Consider the following 26,944-nt stretch of genomic DNA (forward strand, 5'->3'; position numbering starts at 1 on the left):
AGGGGTTTGGTGCTTTCGAATTGAGTTTTGCCAAATATGAGTCTGGCTGCAGTGTTTTCAGCGGTCTGAAGTTTCTTTGTGAGTTGCTCTTTGCATCCCGCATAGATTTCATTGCAGTAGTCAGCGTGGCTTGGTACCATTGATTGTACCAGGTTGCGGAATATTTCCCTCAGGAAGAATGGTTTCATGCGTTTGAGTTTCCACATTGAGTGGAACATTTTCTTGGTTGTAGAGTTCACTTGGCTCTTGAGTGTAAGGTTATGGTCGATTGTAACCCCGAGGATTTTCAGGCTATCTGATATAGGGAGCGTGTGATCTGGTGTATTTAAATTTGTGGGTTTGTTCGTGTTATGTAGGGATGAGAGGATGAGGCAATGTGTTTTTTCTGTGTTGAGTTTTAGTTGGAACTCATTTGCCCATGAGGTCATGGTGCTCATGCTGAGATTGATTTCGTTGGTGATTTCTGTCGGGTCATGTTTGAAAGGAATGTATATTGTAACGTCGTCTGCATAGATGAATGGGTTGAAGCCTTGGGTGGATAGGGACATTGCTAGCGGGGTCATCATTAAGTTGAAGAGGATCGGTGATATTGGTGATCCTTGAGGTACTCTCTGCAATCTGCTTTCCACGGTAGTGGTATGTTTGAGTTAGATTTCACTTGGTATGTTCTGGTGGTTAGGAAGCCCTTGATCCAGCTGAGTATGTTTCTTTTTGCTTTCTGTTCTCTCAAACCTCATGATTGATTTATGGGCTTGCAACTCTTTAGACTTTCTTTTAGAGAAGATAGATGGAGTTAGGGGTCAGCTAAGAACATGTGTGCTTTAGTCTTGCTTACCAATGAAAGTGGAAAATATTTGGTTTATGGAAGCTGCCATTTGCGTGATGGGTGTACATATGTTCCATCTTTGCTTATACCCTTCACTGTCAATTAAAATGTTCCATTACGTATTCTGTTGACATCGTAAGTCGTATACTATGCCATACTTTGTATTGTTATTTGAATATTTTTACTGCTGTAATTGTCGATTGCTCATGTCTGATTTATTATTACTGTACACCGCCTTGAGTGAATGCCTTCAAAAAGGAGGTAAATAAATCCTAATAAATAAATAAATAAATAAATGCACAGAGGGGTCTTTAGGGAGCAAATTGTGTTCTAGGTAGTGATGTACGTCTTAGCAGTCGCTTGCAGTTGTTACTACTTAACAGCTAGACCTTCAGGTTTTCTTAGCAAGTCCTTTTCCTGCTATATATAAAACTAACACACTCATTTCCAGCACTAAAACCAGACACACATAGGGGTAAGACACAAATGCAGAGGTTTGTGGTGGAATCTGTGAATACTTTCTAGCCCATGTCTGTCCTGTCTTCTTATTATGTTGTTCTCTGTCTTTTTATTATGTTTTTCAAACTTCGGTTGAACTTAGGCCCTATAATTAAGACACAGATAAAAAGGGAGAAAGCCTCTTATTTAAAAATTGATAGAAATCAATGCATTGTGTTTATATATGGTGCACTGACAATTAGACAGGGAACATTCAGGACAGAGGAAGCATCAAACAGTTCTGCATGGTTTGTCTGTACTGAAAATGCCAGCTGTGTCGGAAACGAGATAGCCGTTGTGATGAAGTAGTGATCGTGGTAATTTTTGTTGATTTATGAGGTGATGGCACGTCCATGAGTTGATATGCAGCATATGTATATAAGTACATAAGTAATGCCACACTGGGAAAAGACCAAGGGTTCATCGAGCCCAGCATCCTGTCCACGACAGCGGCCAATCCAGGCAAAGGGGGCACCTGGCAAGCTTCCCAAACGTACAAACATTCTATACGTGTTATTCTCGGAATTGTGGATTTTTCCCACTTAAAGGTCCTTAATGCCGTTTCTAATCAAAACAAAAAGAAAAAGACATAGCATAGTCTATGTACCCACTGACAGAAGCGGATGTATTTGTTTGTGTCCATTCTTTCAAATAATAGTGTTCAATTCTATATTTTCGTTAAGGCCTTTCATTGGATCGATGGTCTGCAAACTATATATCCACCATTGTTTCTTCATCTTGATAAAGTTAGTTTTTTGACGTCTAGAACCTTCGTTTTGAAGAAACTCTCTCCACTCATGTCTTAATATTAAAACATAACCATCTGACGATTACTGAATTCTTCACGGAGCCCTCCTGCGAGAACGGCCCCAGGAAATCTTGGGCGTCCCGTTCAATTATGCCCCTCCACGTCTCCTTTCCATGTGGGTTCACCTACCTTTCTCTTGTTTTTTCTTTTTTTAATTAGTTCCTCCATAGGAGTTGTACAGCCAGTCTCACTATTATTTTGACAAGTTGCTCTGATCTTCCTGTTCTCTGTCCTTCCGTTGTATATATGGCATTCTTATTGTCTTTTAATTTGCTACCGCTTTAAGGCCTGTTTACTAAGCTGCGTTATAGGCACATTAGTATCTTAACGGGTGTTAACCATGTATGCACGTTAACTGTGTACATGCCTACAATATCCCTATAGGCGCGTACACGGTTAGCTTGCATGCTAATTGTAGGTGCGTTAAAAATGCTAACGCGCCTTAGTAAACAGGATCGTTAGTGTTTACAACTATATTGGGGGTGTTTTACTAAGCCACGGTAGCATTTTTAGCTCATGGTAGAAATCAGCTGGCAGTAAATGCCAAGACGCCCATAGGACTATAATGGGCATCTCAGCTTTTACCGCCTTACCTACCTAGATTCTCTGGTATAAAACTATTCTCCTCATGCTTAAAACATCGTCTTTATTCAGAGCTTGAAAACTGCAGTCATTGATATTTACAGAAAAATTATTGATTACCAAATGAATCAACCGAATTGATATTTCTTTGAATGCCTGTTTTCTTCTGGCACATTCTCTGTTTTTTCATTTTATTTTTTTATTTTTTGTTACATTTGTACCCCGCGCTTTCCCACTCATGGCAGGCTCAATGCGATGGGGCAATGAAGGGTTGAGTGACTTGCCCAGAGTCACAAGGAGCTGCCTGTGCCTGAAGTGGGAATCGAACTCAGTTCCCCAGGACCAAAGTCCACCACCCTAACCACTAGGCCACTCCTCCACTCCATTAATGTATCAGCCCTCTTTCGGAGTAGCATTCTCTTCCACAGTACCATCTTCTGAAGGATATTTCTTTCAGCAGAGGCAGAGCGATGATGTTTTGTGGTAGGTGGTTCCTTGAATACCGCAGATCCCCTGCTGGATGTAGCTGAACAACTTGCTTGGTAAATAGAATTTTAAGACGGCATGGGATCTAAGAGGCCTTTTCCATGTATTTGAAACTGTAAACATAATTGAAGACTAGATAGTTGTTGCTTGTTATAATTTTCTGGTCTTCACGTCTAGAAATGTTCATGGTAGTATTAAATGCCATCTAATCAAGTTCCATTATTGCACAGATTGATTTATAGAGTTCTTCCATTTTTCCAAAAAGAGATACAGGCAGACAAAAATCGACAAATGTAACACCAGTGAATTAATAAGTAATTTCTATTGGCTTAGAAATGGCCTTATATTTTAATATGCATGGCTTGCCTCTGCATGAATGACACCTGGGGCGTCTCAGTTCTGTTTTGATGTTTATCTTTCATATTTTCAGTAGCCTAAGATCTGCACAATGGCTGTAGGTACAGAATACCGTAAAATCTGGAATGTAATGCACACTCATGTATAATTTGCATTTTAATTTTAACACAAATGTGAAAATCTAATTGCTTGTGTAGAATACACAGGGTGAGATTGGAAGCATTATGCTAATCATGTATGTGAGCTATGAAACATTTAATTCTAAAACTTAGGCACTCTACTGAAGTTCTATCGGAAGCAAAAATATGTGGCAGTTCTCCCGGAAACTAAAATCTTTTTCAAGTTATTTTATAGCGAGTTTCTGATGTGTTTCAGTGATGTTACAAAATTTAAGGATAATATAAAATTGTATTGAAGAAATAGGCCACTTCCAGAAAAATGACTTCCTGGTCTTTTTTTTTTTTTTTTTTTAAACATTTTGTAAATTTTATAAAAATATTTAACAATTTCTTACTGTATTCTAAAATGTAAATTAACCAAAAAAAAAAAAAATAGGTAAATCAACAGCTATTAAATTGACTGGCACTTCTGTAGCAGTTGATTGGTTCCTTCATTGTCTTCCCGTGTGACCATCCTTACCTCACAACATCTCAAGTTTGTTCCTATGGATAAATCCTTCTTATCTGTTCCCTTCTCCACTACTACCAACTCCAGACTTCGCGCCTTCTGTCTCGCTGCACCCTACGCCTGGAATAAACTTCCTGAGCCCCTACGTCTTGCCCCATCCTTGGCCTCCTTTAAATCTAGACTGAAAGCCCACCTCTTTAACATTGCTTTTGACTCGTAACCACTTGTAACCACTCGCCTCCACCTACCCTCCTCTCCTCCTTCCTGTACACATTAATTGATTTGATTACTTTATTTTTTGTCTATTAGATTGTAAGCTCTTTGAGCAGGGACTATCTTCTGTGTTTGTGCAGCGCTGCGTACGCCTTGTAGTGCTATAGAAATGCTAAATAGTAGTAGTAGTAGTAGTAGTAATAATTATGCGCATCCAGAGTGCACCAAATGTTCTTTGAAAAAAAAAAAGTGCACATTCGTGTAACTGAGATTTTACAGTATGTATTTTTGGCTACAGAAGAATAGCATCATCTTGATCGACTATCTGCTCCTTGTTTACTTTTTTTTTTTTTTTTTGTTTCTGCCAAAAAAAAAAAAAGAGATCCCAAATGTTTTGTCGTTCTCTTTACAACTTTACCCTGGATATAAAAACTACTTTGATTTGTAAATTCAAGGGTAAGGTTACAGTATTGCGGGAATATATACATCATTTTATACTGTATTATTGTCTTTGTATTACTTAGGGTTCTTTTACCAGACTGCGGGGAAAAAAGGGCCCTGTGGTAGTGGGCGGAGGCTATTTTTCCCTCGTGCCAGGGCCCTTTTTACCACAATGGGTAAAAAGCCCCCAAAACAAAACGGCCATTTGGTAAGAAAACTCTTACCGCATGGCCGTGCGGCAGGGAGCCCTTACCGCCACCCATTGAGGTGACGGTAAGGACTTCTGCGGTAACCCGGCAGTAAGCGGGCAGGGTTATCGCCACACTAACCACTTCCAGGTTTTTCTCCCCCCCCCCCCCCCCCCCAAAATGGTGCACTCTTGACCCGGAACTTGCTCCGGTGGATGTGTTTGGCTGCTCTGTTAATGGACCCCTTAGCTCCTATTCAATTTGCACTTTTCTTGGTTACTTTCAGGAAGTCCATTGATGAAAATTCTCCATGAATGTACGTCACAATGATGATGACAGACCAAATTCCGCTGGAGCTGCCACCATTGCTGAGTAGGGAGGTAGCCATGATGCCCCACATGGTGAACGCAGATGGATCACAGCAGGTCAGTACTGTTGAATTGAGAATCGGAAATGCATGATCCGTTCGTAATGTTTACTACTTGCACCTGTTACTTTTTTTTTTTTCTCAGAACTTTAACAGAAACATTTTTTTCAGATGTGCCTATAATTGAAGCGCACTATACCATATGCATTATGAAGGTCATTTTATAACAGGGTGTCTAGGTTAAGTGGACTGGAAGGTACCTAGTTTGCATCTACTTTTTCCTTGTCATCAAGCAGATGAAGCCATTACGTATGGGTTGTGTCCATCAACCAGTAGGGGGAGATAGAGAGCACTCAACTTTTTTCACAGTGCCTCATGGCCAGCCAGCTCCACTGCCTCTTCAGTATTCTCTATCTCCCCAAGCAGGGTGGCTGCAGCTTCTTCGAGCTCCATCAAAAATCTGCCTGGGGGTGGCTCCTGGCTTGCCAGTTGTTAGCCGGGGTGTTAGAGGCTATAGCAGCTTCACTTTGAAGGCACAGAGGTTAGCCCTTTCCCTGCCTTACCCATGCCCCCGTGGATGTGGACATATTAGCTTGCTTTTCCCTGTCCTTTCCCACTCAGTGGATGCAGGCACATTGGTTCGCCTTTCCCTGCCTTTCCCACTCATCTGAGCCTCCGGAGTTCTTATTACCTCTGCTTTCCTCACAGCGTTTAAAAAAAAAAAAAAATGGAACAGAGGTTTTCCTTTGATTCTTCTATGGGACCGGAGCTGTGATAACTCGGTCCGGTGAGGTAAGAGTGTTTTCTAACTCCTCCGGGTTGGGCCCGCGATCGGGGCGTTTTTGGCGCGAAACCGCCATTTTGAATTTTCCCCGCCGTTTTCGGCGATGGCTGCAGAGATTGTAAAGCGCTGTTCCCGGTGTGGCAAGCGCAAATCAGCAGCGGGGCTCTGTAAATCGTGCTGTACAGGTGTGAGAGCCGGCCCGAGCATGGCGAGCGATGATTCTTCCCGCTCAGAGCTGGCAGCGGACGCCATTTTGAATTCTCCGCATGGCGCGGCCTCCTAATTTTCCCATATACAGAAATAGTTGCCTCTTTGTCAATGCTACAAATATCCAACATGTCTGAAAGCAATACTTAGCATTCAAGCTAAAAAAAAAAAAGGCAGTTTTTGCAGAAAGAAAAGCCTCAAATGTATGTCAGGCACTTATTCTGCTCATATCACAATCTCTCATCGTTGTAAAAGCCTTTTGTATAGTTTATAAAATATTAGCATAAATCATGCTTAACCTTGCAGATGCAGATCTAACGCCTGCTTGAGAGCAGGTGTAAATGTCCAAGCATCGATTACAGAAGTACATGTGTAAATTAACGTATTATAATTCCCTTGCATACCTCCCAGCTCCACTCAGACATCTCCCCTGCCAATATCTACAGTGGAAGTATTTGCATGCAAGCCATTATGCGTACAGTTACGCCCGGTGCAGTTTTATGGTTCAGTCATTTTTATTAACAAATGTGCCCGATTCTCATTCTATACATTGAAGCTAACAGGTTACAACCTGAATTTCACTGTTCCATGCTGATAACAACACTATGTACATTTGTCTATTTGTGCTCCCCCACCCCCCCCCACCCCTGTCCCTCCCGGGTCTTAGTTGCTACTAGCTTCCGCTTCTCCCCTAAATACATCTAAGATTTTTAAACGTTCAGTAAATGTCCTCTTGCCGCTGGTGTCAAGGTCTGCCAAAATGCAGACCATCTTTGTTGAAATTGTTGGCCTCTCTTCGTGCCCATCTTTGAGGTTTCTATCCTTTCCATTCCCATTCCACTGGTATATTGTGGGAGCATGCCTGGACAGCCATTCCAACAAAATCACCTTTTTCCCTGTGATGACTGCCCTTCTTGCAAATTCTTTAAATCCTTTGGGCGCCTGGGTTGCTGTGTTGATATGATCAAATAGTATCCTGCAATCTTGTTTCCACTGTAAACCCCACATTTGCGAGGTGCTCTTAAAAGAGCCATTGCACAGATGTATATTGCCACGTGCCTGAAAAATCACTTTAGAAAATGATCCTGGGTGTCATTTGTCTCAGCGAGGAAAGTGCTTTGTAGTTTAGGTTTCACATAATTGTTTTGCTGGATACTTAGGGGACCTGTTTACCTGTTAGCATGCAGTAACTGCTTAGGGCAAGTAGGGGCAGGATCTGAGCGGGTCATGGGTGGAGATGAGGTGTGGCCATCCCTGACAGCTAGGGTGTGGGACAGCTCTTTTTTTTATGACCCTAGAGGCTGTGGGGGATTTTCACAGCGTAGAGGTGAGGGAGGAAGGTTCTGCACTGTGAGGTTTGGGAGAGGGATCGCAATGTGGTGCTTTGAGGGGGAGAGCAGTTCTGCAAGGGTGATTGGGTGAGGCGTCTTCTGGTATCTTCTTATGCACGGAGCTATGGTACGTGCATTGGCAACGCTGATGCATTTACCATGTGGTAAGTTTCTACCCTCAGTGGCCTAATTTTTCAAGGTGCGTGCCTTGCATGCGTACCCCCTGTCAGTCTATTAATATTAATGATGCCATGCTGCATTTCCTTCCCTTCTCCCTCCTGCCCTCAGTGCATGGTCTGACATCTCTCCCTTCCTTTCCTGGCCCAGACCCGCAAATCTCTTGCAGTTTCCCTCCTCTCCCCAACCCTCTCATGCCTTAAAATCACCTCCAGTCTTTGCCCAGGCAGCACCAGCGGCAGCGGCGCTCATAGGCTGCCTGTAGCCTGCACCGAGGCTTTCTCTACGAAGCTTCCCACCCCTTCCGGCGCAATTTCTGGTTTTCTGAAGGGCGGGACGGTTCAGAGGGGAAGCCCAAGAGCAGGCCACAGGCAGCCTATGAGTGCTGCTATCGCTGTCTGGGTGAAGACTGGAGGTGATTTTAAGATGAGGGGAGGGAGGGAATTGCGAGAGGTTTGCGGGACGGGAGAGAGTACTGGACTGTAAACGGTGGGGGAGCGGAGGCAGGAAATTGTAAGAGTTTTGTGTGCTGGGAAGAGAGAGTCCAGATACTGGTCTGTAAAGGGGTGGGAGTAGGGGGCAGAGAGGAAATTGCGAGAGCTTTGTGGGCTGTGCTAGAGATGTACTCCCTGTTGAAAATTCTTGACTACGCCACTGTCTGCCCTGTGTGGTAAATGCAGGGCAAATGCTTGCCATACTCCCAGCATTTCCTGTACAGGCTTTGCCCTTAAGATGCAATAAATACAAAAAGTTTTCTGTAGGTGGTATCTGACACCAGTTCGCCTGAATCATATGTTTGAGACAGCATCCCCCTTATGTTGGAGGAACTGTGGACAGAGATGGGTACTGTGGGTCATATTTGGTGGTCATGTGTTCAAGTTGTGGCATTTTGGAAGGCGGTCCTGTACCGTCTTCAAAGGTGGATTGGACGGCCTATCAAATGGGCACCTGAATTTTTCCTTTTTCCCCAGAAACCTCCGGGTTTGACCACATCACAGTCTCTGTTGGTTCGACACGCAATGTTGGCTCTTAGGGTCACATTGGCCGCGCAGTGGAGGTCTTCTCAGGTCCCTTCCTTGATAAAATGGGTCAATAAGTTGTGATACGTTTGTGAAATGGAGAGGCGATGGGCTCTATGTCACAAAACTCTGGCCAAATGGGAAGCAATTTGGGAGCCCTTTGTCTCGCACTGTTCGTGCTGAGGCTTGTGGTGATGGTGGGGTTTTTCCCCCCTTTTCTCTCTCTCTTTCTCTTCCCTCGTTAGCTCTTTGGTTGATGGGGTTTGGGTGAGAAATGTGGTGGTGGTGGTGGGGATTTATAGATTAAAATGTCTCTTAAAAATTTGAAGTTTCAAATGTGTTAGGAGGTCTGGGAGAGGGCGCGTTCTGTATCGAGTCGGTTCATGTTGCTATTTTTCTGGTAATGTATGTTGTTACTCGAACGCTGTACAAAGAGCTTGCATTGTTTTCTTTTATTCTGTTTGTGCCCAGTCAAAAAAGTTAACACGCTTTAGTAAAAAGCCCCGTAAAGATGTTATGAGTCACATTGAAACTGTACAAGTTAGTTGGAAGTAAAAAGTTATATTTCTACTTTTTCCCCCCCTCCCCCCTTTTGCCCCTGTGACCTTGTCTGCATGACAACTTTATTAGCTGTTTCTTAGGGCAAATGGCTTCACTGATTGGTTGGCAGAAAATGCTGGTCAGATTTATTGCCATAATGGCTTCATCCACAGTCGAGAGGTGGCACTTCAGCGTCGTAACTGAACACAAACTCTATGGATCTTTGAGGTCCAAGATCACTTGATGATGAAGATCCCACGCGATGGACGGGAGCCTTGAGCTTGAGAGGGCCAAGAAAGGCTGGAAGGTTTTACTTTTCCCAAACTGTGTGGTGGTAATCATGAAAAGACTGCTAAAAGCTGTTTTCAGAAAGCAATTTTAGCTGGAATTTGTGACTTTTTTTCCCCCTCACTTGGTGATAACCACAGAAATGCAGACAATGTGCAATGTACAGTAAAACTGAAAAAGAATGTGTGGAAGGAGGTCATGTTCATATTGATTTTTTTTTCCACTATATGCAAATATGTAATGAAACCAGGCTTGGCGAGACATAGCTAAGCCTTGTAAAACACTGATGAGGTGATTAATATGTATATCTTGATTGCTAAAACTGTTCTTTCCTATGTCTCTTTTTGTAATATAGTAAAATACAAAATTTAGGGATATATATTATTTGTCACTTTTCCTCTTGTATACATAAAAAGCATATTAAGGAGAGTTCAAAAGATTATATAACTATGCATTATTCAAAATTAATTTAATTGAGAATGAACCTAAAACACACAGGGATCCTTTTACTAAGGTGCTATGAAAAATGGGCTGCGCTAGTGTAGGCGCGAGTTTTGAGCGCGCACAGATCCATTTTTCACCGCGCCTGTAAAAAAGGCCTTTTAAAAAAAATGGATGTGCAGCAAAATAAAAATTGGCGCGCTTTCATTTTGAGTCTGAGACCTTACCGCCAGCCGTTGACTTAGTGGTAAGGTCTCACGCGGTAACCGTAAGGTAATCGTCTATGCGTGTAGAATGACAATTACCGCCCGGTTTCCGCCGCACGCAGGAAAATAAAAATTATTTTCCGACGCACGTAATAAAACGAAAGTACTGCCCAGGCCTTGCGGTAGCCGGGTGGTAACTCCAAATTGACGCTCGTTGGGCACGCGTAGACGCCTACGTGGCTTAATAAAACGGCCCCACAATTAACTACAAATCCACTCAGGATGCTGAGATCTCGTTACATTACACATCAGATAACATCCTATCACTTTATCTGAGAACTAAACTTATCTTCACATTAATCATTCAGTTTCTGCATTTTTCATATATAGGGTTTCACATAAAGTTCATCTGTTGTAATAAGCAATAACAACCAGTGGAAAATCACAGTCTCTTCTTATGCCTATACGGAATAAAATGTCCAGTCGCTAAGAAATCCTGGCACAACAAATTCCTCTTCAAGTACTTGTTTAACGCAATCGGAGCAGTTTAGTCACTCACAATGCTGAGTCCCACTTTCTGGATATTTGGATTCTGCTTTGCCATAGAGATGCAGCGATTCAAGATGAAATGTTCCAACACTTGATTCAAAGAGCTCTACATATGACTGTGTTTCACCGACTGGCGTCCTCAGGAGCCGTTCAAAAATGGACTCATAATAATGAAAAGGCATAGAAGAGATCATTTTAACAATATCTACCATACACCAAAATAATACCATAATCATCCAAAATGAAATATTTGTATTACTTACTTTTTTGTAATATAGCCCACAAATGTGTACCTAGGTAACCTGTTATAAAATGACCTCCTTAGCATTTCTGATTTTTCCTCTCCTGCTCTTTACTTTAAAGTTCAATCTTTGCTCTTCCTTCCTTTGCTGACACGCCTGATAAGTCTTGTTCCTATACTTTACCCGGTTAGCTGTTTTTCTTTCCATACCCCGTTCTGCCATCGTGACATCTTTCCCTGATAACCTTCCGAGATCTCCCTTACTGCTTTGCCTTTAAGCATGATCTTTTTCCCACGTTCCACCCATTTCACTTCCCTTTCTTAAAATATTCCTGAATCTGTCCCCTTCCTCGTCACCCCTTTTATTCTAGAGATTCCTTTTCATACTTTTCTGGAGCTCCTTTTTGTGCTGTTCTGAGCTTCTTATATATCAGGGGCGTAGCTGCTATGGGGCCACGGGGGCCTGGGCCCCTGTAGATTTGGGCCTGGACCCCCCTGCCGGTGACCCTCTCAACCCCTCCCTCCCGCCGCCAACCCGCCGCCTGCTACCTTTGCAGATCGCAAGGCTTCGTTCTGTTTCTGTGAGTCTGACGTCCTGCACATTGTCAGACTCAGCCAGAAGAAACCAAACAAAGGAAGAAGACTTCGGCTGGTGGGGGTTGGGGTCCACCACCAGCAAAGGTAGGTGACGGCGGGCGGGGGGTCGAGAGGGTCATCGGCAGGGGGGGGGGGTCAAAGTTGTTGGAGGTGTCGGCAATGGCGGGCGGGGGGGAGGTGTCAGCAATGGGGGGGGGGGGGGGTTGGCGGTGCCCGGGGGGGGGGCTAAAATGTGCCCCCTCAGGACCCCTCTATCGTTGAAGTCTGGCTACGCCCCTGTATATGTTTTGTGGGTCTATATTATCCTCTTTGCTGTGTGTTACCATGGATAGTAGACAGTTGAGTGCTGATCTCTTAGCTTCGGTAGTGGAGGCCATTTTGTTTTACACCTAAGTGCATCTACTTTTCCCCAGCACGAGCACCAGCAAATGTTCTGGGAATTTATGTGCTCACATTCACATCTGCTCTTTACCATACATGCATATTTTCAAAAGGACGTGTATGAATGAAAACCCCTCCTCAACCCCTCCCCTTTGAATTCCTCCACAAATTTTCAGATAAAGTTATGCATGTAGATGAATGTTAGATACTCAGTGTTATATTCTCCTGTTTCTACTACTACTATTTAGCATTTCTATAGCGCTACAAGGCGTATGCAGCGCTGCACAAACATAGAAGAAAGACAGTCCCTGCTCAAAGAGCTTACAATCTAATAGACAAAAAATAAAGTAATCAAATCAATTAATGTGTACAGGAAGGAGGAGAGGAGGGTAGGTGGAGGCGAGTGGTTACGAGTCAAAAGCAATGTTAAAGAGGTGGGCTTTCAGTCTAGATTTAAAGGTGGCCAAGGATGGGGCAAGACGTAGGGGCTCAGGAAGTTTATTCCAGGCGTAGGGTGCAGCGAGACAGAAGGCACGAAGTCTGGAGTTGGCAGTAGTGGAGAAGGGAACAGATAAGAAGGATTTATCCATGGAGCGGAGTGCACGGGAAGGGGTGTAGGGAAGGACGAGTGTGGAGAGATACTGGGGAGCAGCAGAGTGAATACATTTATAGGTTAGTAGAAGAAGTTTGAACAGGATGCGAAAACGGATAGGGAGCCATTGCAGCGACTTGAGGAGAGGGGTAGTATGAGTAAAGCAACCCTGGCGGAAGATGAGACGGGCAGCAGAGTTTTGAACCGACTGGAGAGGGGAGAGGTGACTAAGTGGGAGGCCAGCAAGAAGCAGATTGCAGTAGTCTAAACGAGAGGTGACAAGGGTGTGGATGAGGGTTTTGGTAGAGTGCTCGGAAAGAAAGGGGCGGATTTATAAAGCGCTGTTTCCAGTGATAGCTTCACGAACGTTTGTGGAAACAAGAGCAAGTGAAGTTCACTCGCTAATGCCCATTGGCCAGCAACGTCTTTAGTGTTTAGTAACCAAAACACAGTTTTGCCAGAGACATTAGACTCCTGATGTAGGCCGAAACACAGGCCCGTATTGAGTCACGCCTTGGTTTGATTAAAAGGTTTTAGTAGCACCTTTACTCACTGTGTTTTTTTCATTGTCATCTTCATTGTGTTTGTTTGCATCTGTGCTGTTTGCGAAGATTGTTTCTACTGTTTTACTGTTTAAATAATTGCCCTCACGGGGGGGGGGGGGGGGGTCATTTTATATAATAGGGCATCAATAACTTCCAAGAATACAGCTGTTTTATAAAGGAACATAGGTGCCCATCCCCATATCGCCTCCCAACCACCGGCTCCGGCACAGACCGCACAAGTCTGCCCAGCACCATCCCCACCTCCCAACCACCAGCCCCGCCTCCCAACCACCAGCCCCGCCTCCCAACCACCGGCTCTGGCACAGACCGTATAAGTCTGCCCAGCACTATCCCTGCCTCCCACCCACCAGTCCCGCCTCCCACCACCGGCTCTGGCACAGACCGTACAAGTCTGCCCAGCACTATCCCCGCCTCCCAACCACCAGCCCCGCCTCCCGATCTTGACTAAGCTCCTGAGGATCCATTCCTTCGGCACAGGATTCCTTTATGCTTATCCCACGCATGTTTGAATTCCGTCACCGTTCTCATTTCCACCACCTCCTGCGGGAGGGCATTCCAAGCATCCACTACTCTCTCCGTGAAAAAATACTTCCTGACATTTTTCTTGAGTCTGCCCCCCTTCAATCTCATTTCATGTCCTCTCGTTCTACCACCTTCCCATCTCCGGAAAAGATTCGTTTGCGGATTAATACCTTTCAAATATTTGAACGTCTGTATCATATCACCCCTGTTTCTCCTTTCCTCCAGAGTATACATGTTTAGTTCAGCAAGTCTCTCCTCATACGTCTTGTAACGCAAATCCCATACCATTCTCGTGAATTTTCTTTGCACCGCTTCAATTCTTTTTACATCCTTAACAAGATACGGCCTCCAAAACTGAACACAATACTCCAGGTGGGGCCTCACCAACGACTTATACAGGGGCATCAACACCCCCTTTCTTCTGCTGGTCACACCTCTCTCTATACAGCCTAACAACCTTCTAGCTACGGCCACCGCCTTGTCACACTGTTTCGTCGCCTTCAAATCCTCAGATGCTATCACCCCAAGATCCCTCTCTCCGCCCGTACCTATCAGACTCTCCCCGCCTAACACATACGTCTCCAGTGGATTTCTATTTCCTAAGTGCATCAAACTCCATTCCAGCTGTGCCCAGACATCGTTGGCCTGCATATGGCAGTGGCGTAGCTATGTGGGGCCACGGGGGCATGGGCCCCCACAGATTATGCCCTGGCCCCCTCTACATTTGACCCACCGTCGCCGCCCGCCGCGCCACCCCATCAGGTACCTTGTTTGCTGGCAGGGGTCCCCAGTCCCGCCAGCTGAAGAGTTTTCTTCAGTGCGAGTCTACTCCGGCGCCTTCGTTGTAGGATCATTTGTTTCTGACGCCTTACGTCCTGCACCGTGCATGTAGCCCCTTGCAGGACGTAAGGCATCAGAAACAGATGATCCCACAACGAAGGCGCTGGAGTCGACCGGCGCTGAAGAAGACTCTTCGGCTGGCGGGGATTGGGGATCCCTGCCAGCAAACAAGGTACCTGATGCGGCGGCAGGGCGGTTGCGGCGGCGGTCCAAGTGGCAGGGGGGGTTGCAGTTGCGGCGTCGGGGGGGTGTCGGGGGGAGGTGGCTAAACAGTGCCCTTCCACCTTGGGCTCTGGCCCCTCCTCCTGCCGACGTCTGGCTACGCCCCTGGCATGCGGGCTATGTAAAAGTATAAATACGCTCTTGTTGACAGATATACTTGTTCACATGTTTATAGCCATGGAGTTTTCTAATAGCAATTTTTCGTATGTGTGATAATTAATTGTATATGATGCTTACCTGTGAGTTGCTTTGTGTGCCCTATAGTGAAAAGGTAGTATACAAGTGCTTTGTATAATTATCCCCATAATCCCCCAAATTCTATACATGGTGCTCAAAATTGTGCGCACCATTGTGGGCGCATGCAATGTAATTTAATAACAAGCTAATTAGCACCTATAATTGGGCGCTAACTATTATTGGCGCTAATTTGACAACAATTTGGAATTTACGTGCGCATCTTACTGGGCACTTTTATAAAGATGCACTCATAAATGTTGAATCGCTGATCCGGAAAAAGGGCGTGGCCATTGGAGCGGCATGGGCAGGTCGGGGGATCCCTAGAATTTGCGCGCAGTGTTATAGAATATGGCATATCTGCGCCTAATTTAGGCGCAGTGATTTACATCAAGTTTCAGTTGGTATAAATGCTCGCATCCAAAACTGATTGTGGATCCTGGTGCTAAACTCGGAGCGCTGTTTATAAAAAAGCACGTAGCGCTCTTACTGAATTTAGTCCACTGTTGTGTGGTCGGATAAAATGTTCTCAGTAGTCGATCACAGCAATTTATGGTAAGGAAGTGACTGACTGGCTTAGACTTTGCTGTGAGTTGTGTGTCGGAGGTGGCCTGTTTGCCTCGTTATTAAATCACAGCCTTGTAGATAAATGGCATAGATGTGTGCTGTGTACGTCAGTTCATGACGTTTTGGAAAGAAAAATAGATATGGATGCTATGTAGAAAGTAGGTGTACTTGAAATATTAATACGTGAGGTGTGGTCGAATGGCAATGATTCAGGTGCGAGGGCTGCCAGGGGTGAAAAGAGCATTCATGTATCTGAGTGAATGGCCGATTATAGTCATGGCTGTGGGTGGTGGAGCAGGCATAAATGGAGTGTTTATGGTAACTTCTTCCCCACCCACCCCCCCTCCCCAGATTATGATGACTATTTTATTTTTTCGATGAATGTTTTCCCAAATAGCTAGATCTGCAAGAGGCCAAAGAGAATTTGGGCAAATCAGGCTCTGTGGCATTAATGCTGGAGTTCATTATGCAGAGATTTGGAATGCTTAGGGATCTCATTATGAATTTCCTCTTTCCTTCCTGTCTTCCTTTTTTCCCTTCCCTCCCTTCCTTCTCAACCTAGCTGTCTGCCCTGGAACAGGAAACATTACCCTGTGCCCTGCAGCAAATACATCTTTTTGATAACCATTTTAGCATTAGAATTTCCAAATTGGGTGAGACCGAAGATCCACCTGGCCCTCCTTCCTGTTTCCAGCAGTGGCAGGCAGCGAACGTTTAGGGGAAGCTTATCTGGAATAGGTCAGTGCCGCCTTTAGAGTTCTCCATGTACTGTTCTGCCCTTCCAGTTTCTAGTTGTCCTGTTTTAAGGACGAAACCCAAGGCAACATCCCTTCTGTCATGATCATATGTTTTATTTATTTATTGGGATTTATTAACCGCCTTCGTGAAGAGATTCACCCAAGGCGGAGCAGGTACAGTTTAACATAAAACTTACAATTTTGTTAACAGCGTAACAATCAAACATATAAAAGGCGAGTGTCGTACTCACTCGCAAATGCGCAGTAGAGACTTCCCGCTCTGCCCCGCCCCTGCATCAATACGTGATGAGGGGGGCGGGACAGAGCAGGAAGTCTCTACTGCGCATGCCGCAGACGTACTCGCAACTGCTCCGCCCTCCCCCCCCCCCCCCGGAGTCGCCGCCCCTCCACCCGGCCCGAGCACTGTCTTTCTTATTGAACTTACATGGCACCACGCAGACGCAGCAGGCACATCAGCAAAGCTGCCGTCGGGACGGGCTTCCTTCTCTGCCTGTGTCCCGCCCTCGCCGCGTTACGTCTCACGAGGGCGGGACACAGGCAGAGAAGGAAGCCCGTCCCGATGGCAGCTTTGCTGATGTGCCTGCTGCGTCTGCGTGGTGCCATGTAAGTTCAATAACAGACAGTGCTCGGGCTGGGGGGGGGGGGGGCGGCGACTCCGGGTGGGGGGAGCGGTAGCAGTGACCTCGGAGGGGGGGGGGGCGGAGCAGTTGCGAGTACGTCTGCGGCATGCGCAGTAGAGACTTCCCGCTCTGTCCCGCCCCCCTCACCACGTATTGAAGTCTCTACTGCGCATTTGCGAGTGAGTACGACACTGGGGGGGGCGTTTACACGGGCTCAACGGCTAGTAGTAAAATAACCAAGAATAAGCAAATGCAATAAATGAGGTAAACCTGTAGACAGAAATTCCATGTGTGAATGGAAGGAACATTCTTGTAGGCCTTGTACTACATTTAGACAGGACAGAATGGAATGGACTTCTAGTGCTTTTTTGGCTTCTTGGACCATCTAGCTCTACAGCTTGCTCACAACTACTACTATTTAGCATTTCTATAGCACTACAAGGCGTACGCAGCGCTGCACAAACATAGAAGAAAGACAGTCCCTGCTCAAAGAGCTTATAATCTAATAGACAAAAAATAAAGTAATCAAATCAATTAATGTGTACAGGAAGGAGGAGAGGAGGGTAGGTGGAGGCGAGTGGTTACAAGTGGTTACGAGTCAAAAGCAATGTTAAAGAGGTGGGCTTTCAGTCTAGATTTAAAGGTGGCCAAGGATGGGGCAAGACGTAGGGGCTCAGGAAGTTTATTCCAGGCGTAGGGTGCAGCGAGACAGAAGGCGCGAAGTCTGGAGTTGGCAGTAGTGGAGAAGGGAACAGATGGATTTATCCATGGAGCGGAGTGCACGGGAAGGGGTGTAGGGAAGGACGAGTGTGGAGAGATACTGGGGAGCAGCAGAGTGAGTACATTTATAGGTTAGTAGAAGAAGTTTGAACAGGATGCGAAAACGGATAGGGACCCAGTGAAGGGTCGTGAGGAGAGGGGTAGTATGAGTAAAGCGACCCTGGCGGAAGATGAGACGGGCAGCAGAGTTTTGAACCGACTGGAGAGGGGAGAGGTGACTAAGTGGGAGGCCAGCAAGAAGCAGATTGCAATAGTCTAAACGAGAGGTGACAAGGGTGTGGATGAGGGTTTTGGTAGAGTGCTCGGAAAGAAAGGGGCGGATTTTACGGATGTTGTAAAGAAAGAAACAACAGGTCTTGGCAATCTGCTGGATATGAGCAGAGAAGGAGAGAGAAGAGTCAAAGATGACCTCAAGGTTTCGAGCTGAGGAGACAGGGAGAATGAGAGAGCCATCAACAGAAATAGAAAACGAGGGGAGCGGGGAGGTGGGTTTGGGGGGGAAAATGAGAAGCTCGGTTTTGGTCATATTTAATTTCAGGTGGCGTTGAGACATCCAGACAGCAATGTCAGACAAGCACGCTGAAACTTTGGTTTGGATGCAAGGTGAGATATCAGGGGTAGAAAGGTAGATTTGGGAGTCATCAGCATAGAGATGGTAGGAAAAGCCATGGGATGAGATTAATGAACCAAGGGAAGCAGTGTAGATAGAAAAGAGGAGGGGACCAAGAACAGAACCCTGAGGTACGCCGACAGGCAGAGGGATAGAAGTAGAAGAGGATCCACCAGAGTGAACATGGTTTGTGGCTAGGTGCACAAGACTCCAAACCTAGGTGTGCACGGAAAGAGGAAAGGGGGGGAGGGGGTGCTCTGCTTAGTCATTGGGTGGGAATTTGGGCCACCTCAGTGGAAGTGAGGGAGTTGACCAGCCCAAATTGGAATCTGCCACCAAATACGGGAAATTGGCACGTCTGCCTGATACCGACAGTTACTAAAACTAGCGAGGCTGTTGTCCCAGATGTTTTCTGGTCTTGATAGAGAATGTCTTGCTATTGCCAATCTCTTTGTGGCTGTGATCCCATGATTGCGGCCAAATTGAAATTGTATGTCTCCCCCTCCCGGAGGTGCAGAATAATGATGCACCTATGGAGAGGCCACCTAGGTTGTGACCTTTTGAGGGTCCCAACCCACAATTTGAGAAACTGTGATAACTGTAGAGACGTTACCGCGTTGCTTGCGCTCTTGAAACGCAGAGCAGTACACAAAAAGTACAACCTTTCCCTTAAAATACTTCCACCCAATCTTGGAAAGGTTTCTGTAGAGCACAGGGGCCTTGCTTGATGTTTGGAGGCCTTGGGACATAAATCTTAGTTCACTTATCACCGAGTATGTAGTTGGTGTGTATACACAAAAGAAGTCACAATGTCCTGACACACAATTCCCAGATGTAGTACTAAACTTGGCTTGCTTTGAGGCACTGATGTCATGGTGCACAAGTAAGCCTTGAATTAGAGCCGTGCATATTTTTTGTACTGGTCTGTTGGAGAGGAGGGGGCGTTAGCTGGAAAATGTGTTTCATATTTTTCCCTTCACAGTGTGCAAAGAGTACTGCCAATTAATAAACTTTGAGCTTGTCCTTGGAATTCGGAGCCTGTACATAATCTGCGTCTCTAGCAGCCATTATGACAAATATGTCTCGAGAGCTGCATTCTTTCCGTGGCTTAATCTACTAGTGTGTCTTCCCCTCACCAGATTTTCTATTTCCTTGTGGTTCCTCTTTTTTTTTTTGCCTGCCTGACCTTCAAAAGTATATTGAGGTGTAGCTTAGTAGCTAGAGCAGGGTTCAAATCTCACACAGATGCCATGTGATCTTCAGCAAGTCAATTATCCCTCCATTGCCTCTGGTACAAACTTACCCCCCGTTTACAAAGCCATGTGGCAATACCGAACCAGTCCATTCAAAGTGAATAGGTTGCGTCTGCATTACTGCAGCGGCAGCGCAGCTCACCTCACACTCCTACCCGTAACCTCTGCTCACAGGACAAATCCCTCCTCTCAGTACCCTTCTCCACCACCGCCAACTCCAGGCTCCGCCCTTTCTGCCTCGCCTCACCCTATGCTTGGAATAAACTCCCTGAGCCCATACGCCAAGCCCCCTCCCTGCCCATCTTCAAATCCTTGCTCAAAGCCCACCCCTTCAGTGTCACTTTCGGCACCTAACCATTATACCTCCATTCAGGAAATCTAGACTGCCCCAATTTGATTGACTGCACTTTTTTGTCCTTTAGATTGTAAGCTCCTTTGAGCAGGGACTGTCCTTCTTTGTTAAATTGTACAGCGCTGCGTAACCCTAGTAGCGCTTTACAAATGTTAGTAGTAGTAGTAGTAAACAGGGGTGTTAGATTGTAAGCTCTCCCAGGGCAGAAAAATACCTACAGCACCTGACCTTAAATCACCTTGAGCTACTAATGAAAAAAAATCGTGAGCTAAATTGAAATCCCTTTAGATACCATATGTTGTAGAAGGAGAAAATGCCTATTTTTAGTCTAGTAACATAATAGATGTTCCACACATCCAACACCTTTTTCTTGAATTAATCCTGAGTCTGTTCCCGCCGACCTTCATCCTAGGACCCTTTGTTCCAGAGCTTTGTACATAAGAACATACGAACAGCCATACTGGGTCAGATTGATGGTCCTTCTAGCCCGCTTCCACTTGAGACCTGCCTCTTGTGCATTGATGCCATGGAGGTATTTAATTGTCTCTATCATATCTCCTTTCTTTCTTCCAAAGTTATATGTATTGAGATCTTTAAGTCTGTCCCCGTGTGCTTAATGGAGGAAGGCCACAGACCACTTTATCAGCTGCCCTCTGGGCCAGCTCCATGCTGTTTCTACCCTTTTGAAGGTGCTGTCTCCAGAATTATACACAGCACTCCAGATGAGGTCTGGCCAGTGACTTGGGTGCTGTTTAAAACTCGCTGTTGTTTAAAGTACTAGGTCAAAGTACTTAAGTAAAAGTAAAGCTAAATGCATATTTGGATCCAAAGAAGCTTAGCGGAGATTCGAAAGCAACACTGGTATTTGGGAAGCAAAGCCAGTACTGAGCAAACTTTTACAGTCTGTGCCCTGATCATGGTTGAATAGATTTGGGTGGGCTGGAGTGGAGCTTTTCAGGGGCTTTGACGTTAACTTCAGAAATTTTAGAACAAGGACAGTGCTGGACAGACATCTACGGTCTGTGCCCTGAAAGTGGCAAGGACAAATCAAGACCAGATATACCTATGAAGTATCACATACTGTATGTAATGAGTTTATCTCATTGGGCAGACTGGATAGACCGTACAAGTCTCTTCTGTCATCTACTATGTTACTTAAGTAAAAGTAAAAAGTACAATGAAAATCACATAAAAACTTTACTCAGGTAAAAGTAAAAAGACTATGTGGTAAAGGCGGTTAGCTTAGTGGAGTTTAAAAAAGGTTTGGACGGCTTCCTAAAGGAAAAGTCCATAGACCGTTATTAAATGGACTTGGGGACAATCCACTATTTCTGGGATAAGCAGTATAAAATGTTTTGTACATTTTGGGGATCTTGCCGGGTATTTGTGACCTGGATTGGCCACTGTTGGAAACAGGATGCTGAGCTCGATGGACCTTTGGTCTTTCCCAGTATGGCAATACTTATGTACTGCAAAATGTGTGTTTGTTTATTAAACTTGATATACCGCTAATGACAGTTGTATCACAGCAGTGAACACAGTAGATTAACATCAGTTAAAATCAAGCACTTGATCAAAGTTCCTTTTATTTTGCTGAGAATCTGTTGCCAGTGGAAATATCCGAATGGCAGCCAAGCTTCATTATGTCCTAACCCTTAAAAGCGGAATCTGTGCAGGCTTAATAGAATGAAGAAACCAAATCGGGATTGCAATAGTTGAAGTACCCTAGTGCAATCTGCATCGGACAAAAAAAAAAAAAGAGGTTTGAATGCGACTATAGAGAATGAATTATTAAAAATGACATGGCTAAATCTTAAATTCACTGCTGAATAAACCTTACAGTATATCATATGTGCGCTACCTAAGAAGTTATTTTACAACCCGGATAACATCCCACAGTATCAGTAATAAGATAAAAATATGTACAAAGACTACGCAATGCAACCCAATGCAATAAACGCCATGTTCCCTTTTGAGAAAAAAAATATATATATGTCTGTGCACTGTTGTATTAGAGCAGGTACTGTGCATAGACCTACCTTTGTATTTTTATTTATTTATTTATTTGTTGTATTTGTATCACACATTTTCCCACCCATTTGCAGGCTCAATGTGGCTTACAATGTTCCGTCATGGCATTCGCCATAGCAGTGTAAAAGATACAATTGGTATTACTTAAAGAATATGGATGACATAATAGAATTGGGCAATCAGGTATAGAGAGATAACATTCGGAATATCAGATAAATGGTGATGCGCTACAGCTCCTGTTCTGGAACGTTATGGAATGCCTTGTTGAAGAGATGGGTCTTCATTGACTTGCGAAAGTTGATTAGGTCGTAGATTGTTTTCAGGTCAAGTGGTAATGCATTCCACAACTGCGTACTCGTGTAGGAAAAGCTGGACGCATGTATTAATCTGTATTTCAGTCCTTTACAGCTAGGAAAGTGAAGATTCAGGAAAGTGCGTGCTGATCTATTAGCGTTCCTGAGTGGCAAGTCAATAAGGTCTGACATGTAGGCCGGGGCATCTCCGTGAATGATTTTATGAACCAGAGTGCAGACCTTGAACGCAACACGCTCTTTAAGTGGAAGCCAGTATATTCTTTCTCTTAGGGGTTAGGCACTTTTGTATTTTGTTTTTCCAAACATGAGTCCGGCTGCAGTGTTTTAAAAGCTTTAAAAGTATGAAAAAGAAGAATCTAGGAGCATAGAAATGAAATACACAGTACTCGCCTTGCAGCATTGAACTGTCAGCATGACACAACACCGGAAAAGTGGCAAACGCATCCTGTATTGTGCCGTTAAAGAGATACATTGAGCAGATGCGAACGAGAGTCTTTAGAATCCCGACGTTTTTGGCAATATATGAATAAAACCGATTTTTTTTTTTACGTCCACCTCCAGTATTGTCCCTTAGATTGTTTTTGAAGGCCATTTGCCCACCCCTGCTCTTTGCTACACGTGCATTCATGGGGTTGCTGTGTCCTTTTTCTTCTGTGACTGGTGGTATGGCTCGAGGTGGGGAGACATGAAGTTTTCATTTTTTTTTTATATTGCCATATTTTGGGGATTAAATCCTGCAGTTTTAAATGTTTCCCTCAGTCAAGATAGGCTTGTGAACACTGGCAGTCAGTGGTTAAATAACGTATTAAGGGGATCTTTTACTTAGGTGCGCTAGTGTTTTCAGCTCGCATTAAAAATCAGCTGGCGCTAAATTAATTAATTAATTGATTTATGGTTTGCTTATATCCCACATGTTCCAACACATGCAGGCACAATGTGGCTTACAAAAAGTTAAATAAAATCACAAAATAGGAAACTTAGAAAAGTATACAAGGAGGAGGCAGGATGAAAAACATCTAACAGGGTGTAAATGTCAAGGAGGGTGCATTAGTCAACTGTGAAAAGTGGGGAGTAGGTCTTGGCAAAGAAATAGGTCTTTAACAACTTCTTGAAGAGGGAGTGGTCCGCTTGGGTTTTAAGGTGTTGCGGGAGTGCATTCCGGTGCTTAGGACTCCAACAGCGGAAGGACGAGGCGAAGATCCTCTTGTACCTGACACCCTAACACCTTAAATGCTAAGATACCCACTATAGATTGTAAGCTCTTTGAGCAGGGACTGTCTTTCTTCTATGTTTGTGCAGCGCTGCGTATGCCTTGTAGCGCTATAGAAATGCTAAATAGTAGTAGTAGTAGTAATATGGGTGTCTCAGTGTTTATTACCCAGTGGCGTACCAAGGGGGGGGGGGACGGTGGGGGCGGTCCGCCCCGGGTGCACGCCACTGGAGGGTGCCGCGGCGCGTGCCTGCTCCGAGTTCGCTAAACTTCTTTGCTCGTTCACTGCAGCTCCCTCTGCCCCGGAACAGGTTACTTCCTGTTCTGGGGTAGAGGGAGCTGTAGCGAACGCGCAAAGAAGTTTAGCGAACTCGGAGCAGGCGCGTGCCGCGGCACCCCCCCCCCCAGCGGCGTGCACCCTGGGGGGGGGGGTCATTTCGCCGGAGGGGGGGAAGGTGTAATTTAGTGGGGGGGGGGGGGCGCATTGGCGCTCTGCCCCGGGTGCCATCCAGGCAAGGAACGCCACTGTTAATACTAGCTGATTTTTAGTACACCGTAGTAAAAGACCCCCTAAATGTGAGAGTGAACTGTTCACCCTTGCTATAAGTCTTTAAACTGGATGCTGTTGGGAAAACAAAATAAGATAAATACCTCAAAGCTTTTTTTTTTTTTTTTTTGTGTGTCTAAATCAAAGCTGACATCCGCAGTAGCGAAGATCAAGACAGGCAGTCTCCAGCAGGGCTGAGGAGCTGTAGCGCTTTAAGGCGAGCAACCTCTGGCGGGTTAAGACGCCTTCTCTCCGCTGCGTCCCGCTTCCTCCACATGGGTGGCACGTGGCAGGGAGAAGGCCCTGTAGTCCGCCAGGGCACTGTACACACGCTGCTGAAGCAGGGAACGCTGTCTGCAGAGGCGGCTCGAGCTAGCCAGCTTGGCAGCAGGGAAGAGGGAGGAAAGCGGAAGTAGGCAGCAGTTGATGGCTTCGCGGACACAGACTTGGAGCCGAGCGCCAAGCTGCCTCCGAGGGCATCATCGCGTTGGTGACCACCAGCTGCAGCTGCCCAGCCTGATGGTATGAACCTGAACACGGAGTTCAAAGAGTTCTCCAGGAAGCAGCTCAAGGACCTGGAGCAGATGTTCGAACAGTAAGTAATGAGCTGCCCGACTCGGCCTGGGCCTCCCTCGGAAACTTACGGAAGTCGTGTTTTAACTTAAGGACCAGATGAGGAGAGGGAGAGAGGAAGCCTTAACCACTGTTAGATACTGAATGCAACTTTTAAGGACCTCATGGGGGGAAAGCGGGAGGGGAGATGTCAGAGCTGTGTGAGAAGAAGGAGGGGGGAGGAAAATTTAATACTTCAGCCTTTTACTCGTAACGAAGCAGCACGTGAAGAGGTAAAAGTATTTAAAACTGGTTCAGATAATACTTCGTTACAAGTAAAAGTGCTCATGCTTGCCATGGCTTTGGTAACAAGTAAACGTCATTAAATGTTTACTTAAGTATTGTAACGTGTTATTTACTTTGTTACTGTACAACGCTGTTAAAATTGTATTGTGTAATACCAGATGATGCTGAACTGAAATGGTTTATGGTCACTTAAATAAATGGAGAGGGGGTGAACTTAGAACCTTCATTTTTGTTAATTGGTTATTGATGCGGCCATTTGTTCAAAGTCGGCAAGTTTTCTTTCTTTTGTATCTCTAAAACTCTTTCCATTAGATCATACTCTTGCCGTTTGAATCTGCTTTCCAGCTACCAGGGGCAGAATTCCCCCTTCAGTGTTTGCTGTCCATAAATTTACCACCAGGAGGGCCGTTGACAGTCATTATTCTTGTGAATCCATAGAGCTACCAACAAAGGGCTGAAAAAGAAAGACTGCAAATCGTATTTAGGTGTAATGTTCTTATGAAACGTGTGGAGTTTTTTTTTATAACTTGATGCTTGAAAGACAAATATTCTTTCCCGCTAGTAGAAGTAGTTATGAATTTCTGACCTTTCGGAGTTTAATGTTCCTGAAGCTTCACCAACATTTTCAGCCAGCAATGTTCACAATTTCCTTGATGTTTTGGGACCATTTCAGACTTTATTCATTGGCATGTATTGCCAAGTAGAGTGGATTTGCGCAGTAAACAAAGTGCAGTGCTGGCCTCTACTAATATACCACCTGTTTTCCTTGCTGTTTGACAAAATCATTTGGTCATTTAGACACTTTGGTGGCAATTTTATGAAGGCCCTTTGAAGTGTAAATCCTGATTTACATACAAAAAGGGCCTTTATAAAACTGTGCAGCTCTATGCTTGTATAAAAAATACGTACATTAAGAGATCATGCAGATTTATACATGGACTTGCATTGAGGCGATGCTGAGGGGTGGAGAGGAGGCGAAGTTGCAATACACATTCATTTATTTCGTAGATTTATATCTCGCTTTAGAGTCAAAGCGGGTTACAAGCAAAACATTCACAATATCGAAACACACACTAACAATCACGTAAAACTATAAATCTTAATTGCCATAGACAAAATAGAACTGCCAAAGAAACAGACTTGTTTTTATCTGTCAATAAATGCTTTTACAAAATAAAAAGTTTTTAACAATTTCTTAAATTGTTGATAGTGCAAAGTCTTAAATAAGCTGGAAGAAGGTTCCCCAAATTCCTCCCAGCTACTGTAAAAGTACGATTCCACATTCCTAATAAATGACAAACAGCTTCTTCTTTAATCTGGAGTGAAGATCTCGTTGTGGATCATACATGATCAGAGAGTCTATAAAACATTGCGCAGTTAAACCACATATATGTTGACGGATCAAAGTTAGTATTTTATACTGTACATGAAATTTTACTGGCAACCAGTGCAAACATTTCAAAGTAGGAGAAATATGCTCAAATCTCTTCGTTCCCGACACTGATCCAAGATGGCTGCCTGAGCAGACGTGCAGGAAAGAGCTCCAGAAACTTCACGAAAGTTTGCCAATCGAGAAACCGCGGTCCTGTAATGGGGAAGCGGAAAGGTAAACTCGGAGTGCCTTCCTCCACAGGCAGGGTTGACTCACCTCTCCTGCGGCAACTGACGCTTGAAGAATCTGGGCTCCGAACGCCGGGAGCCGGAGTGAATGCTTTGGGAGGTCCGGGAGAACAATTTGACCTAAGCGCCGAGGGAGCTTCTTTGAGCCCTCCTCCGATAATAGCTCCTCCAAGACTGGGAAGTGAAACCGCGGGGGAGAGAGCGCAGCAAGCTGAGTCTGGAAGTCGGTCATCTGCAACTGCGAGTGGGGGCCCTACCGCCATGTCGATGCCAGTGAGTTTGTCATCTCAGACA

General features: G+C 44.9%; 1 protein-coding gene across 2 annotated transcripts in view; it reads left to right on the forward strand.

Annotated features, from left to right (window-relative positions):
• FNDC3B (fibronectin type III domain containing 3B) overlaps nt 1-26,944 on the forward strand; it is a 549,281-nt gene that overhangs the window by 132,732 nt on the left and 389,605 nt on the right. For both annotated transcript variants that reach the window (XM_030216206.1, XM_030216207.1), the window contains exon 2: nt 5,313-5,451. In XM_030216206.1, coding sequence (XP_030072066.1) covers nt 5,341-5,451 — 111 coding nt within the window. In that variant the 5' untranslated portion in view covers nt 5,313-5,340. The remainder of the gene's footprint in view (nt 1-5,312; nt 5,452-26,944) is intronic.

This window comes from Microcaecilia unicolor, chromosome 10 (assembly GCF_901765095.1).
Source record: "Microcaecilia unicolor chromosome 10, aMicUni1.1, whole genome shotgun sequence".
Lineage (NCBI taxonomy): Eukaryota > Metazoa > Chordata > Amphibia > Gymnophiona > Siphonopidae > Microcaecilia > Microcaecilia unicolor.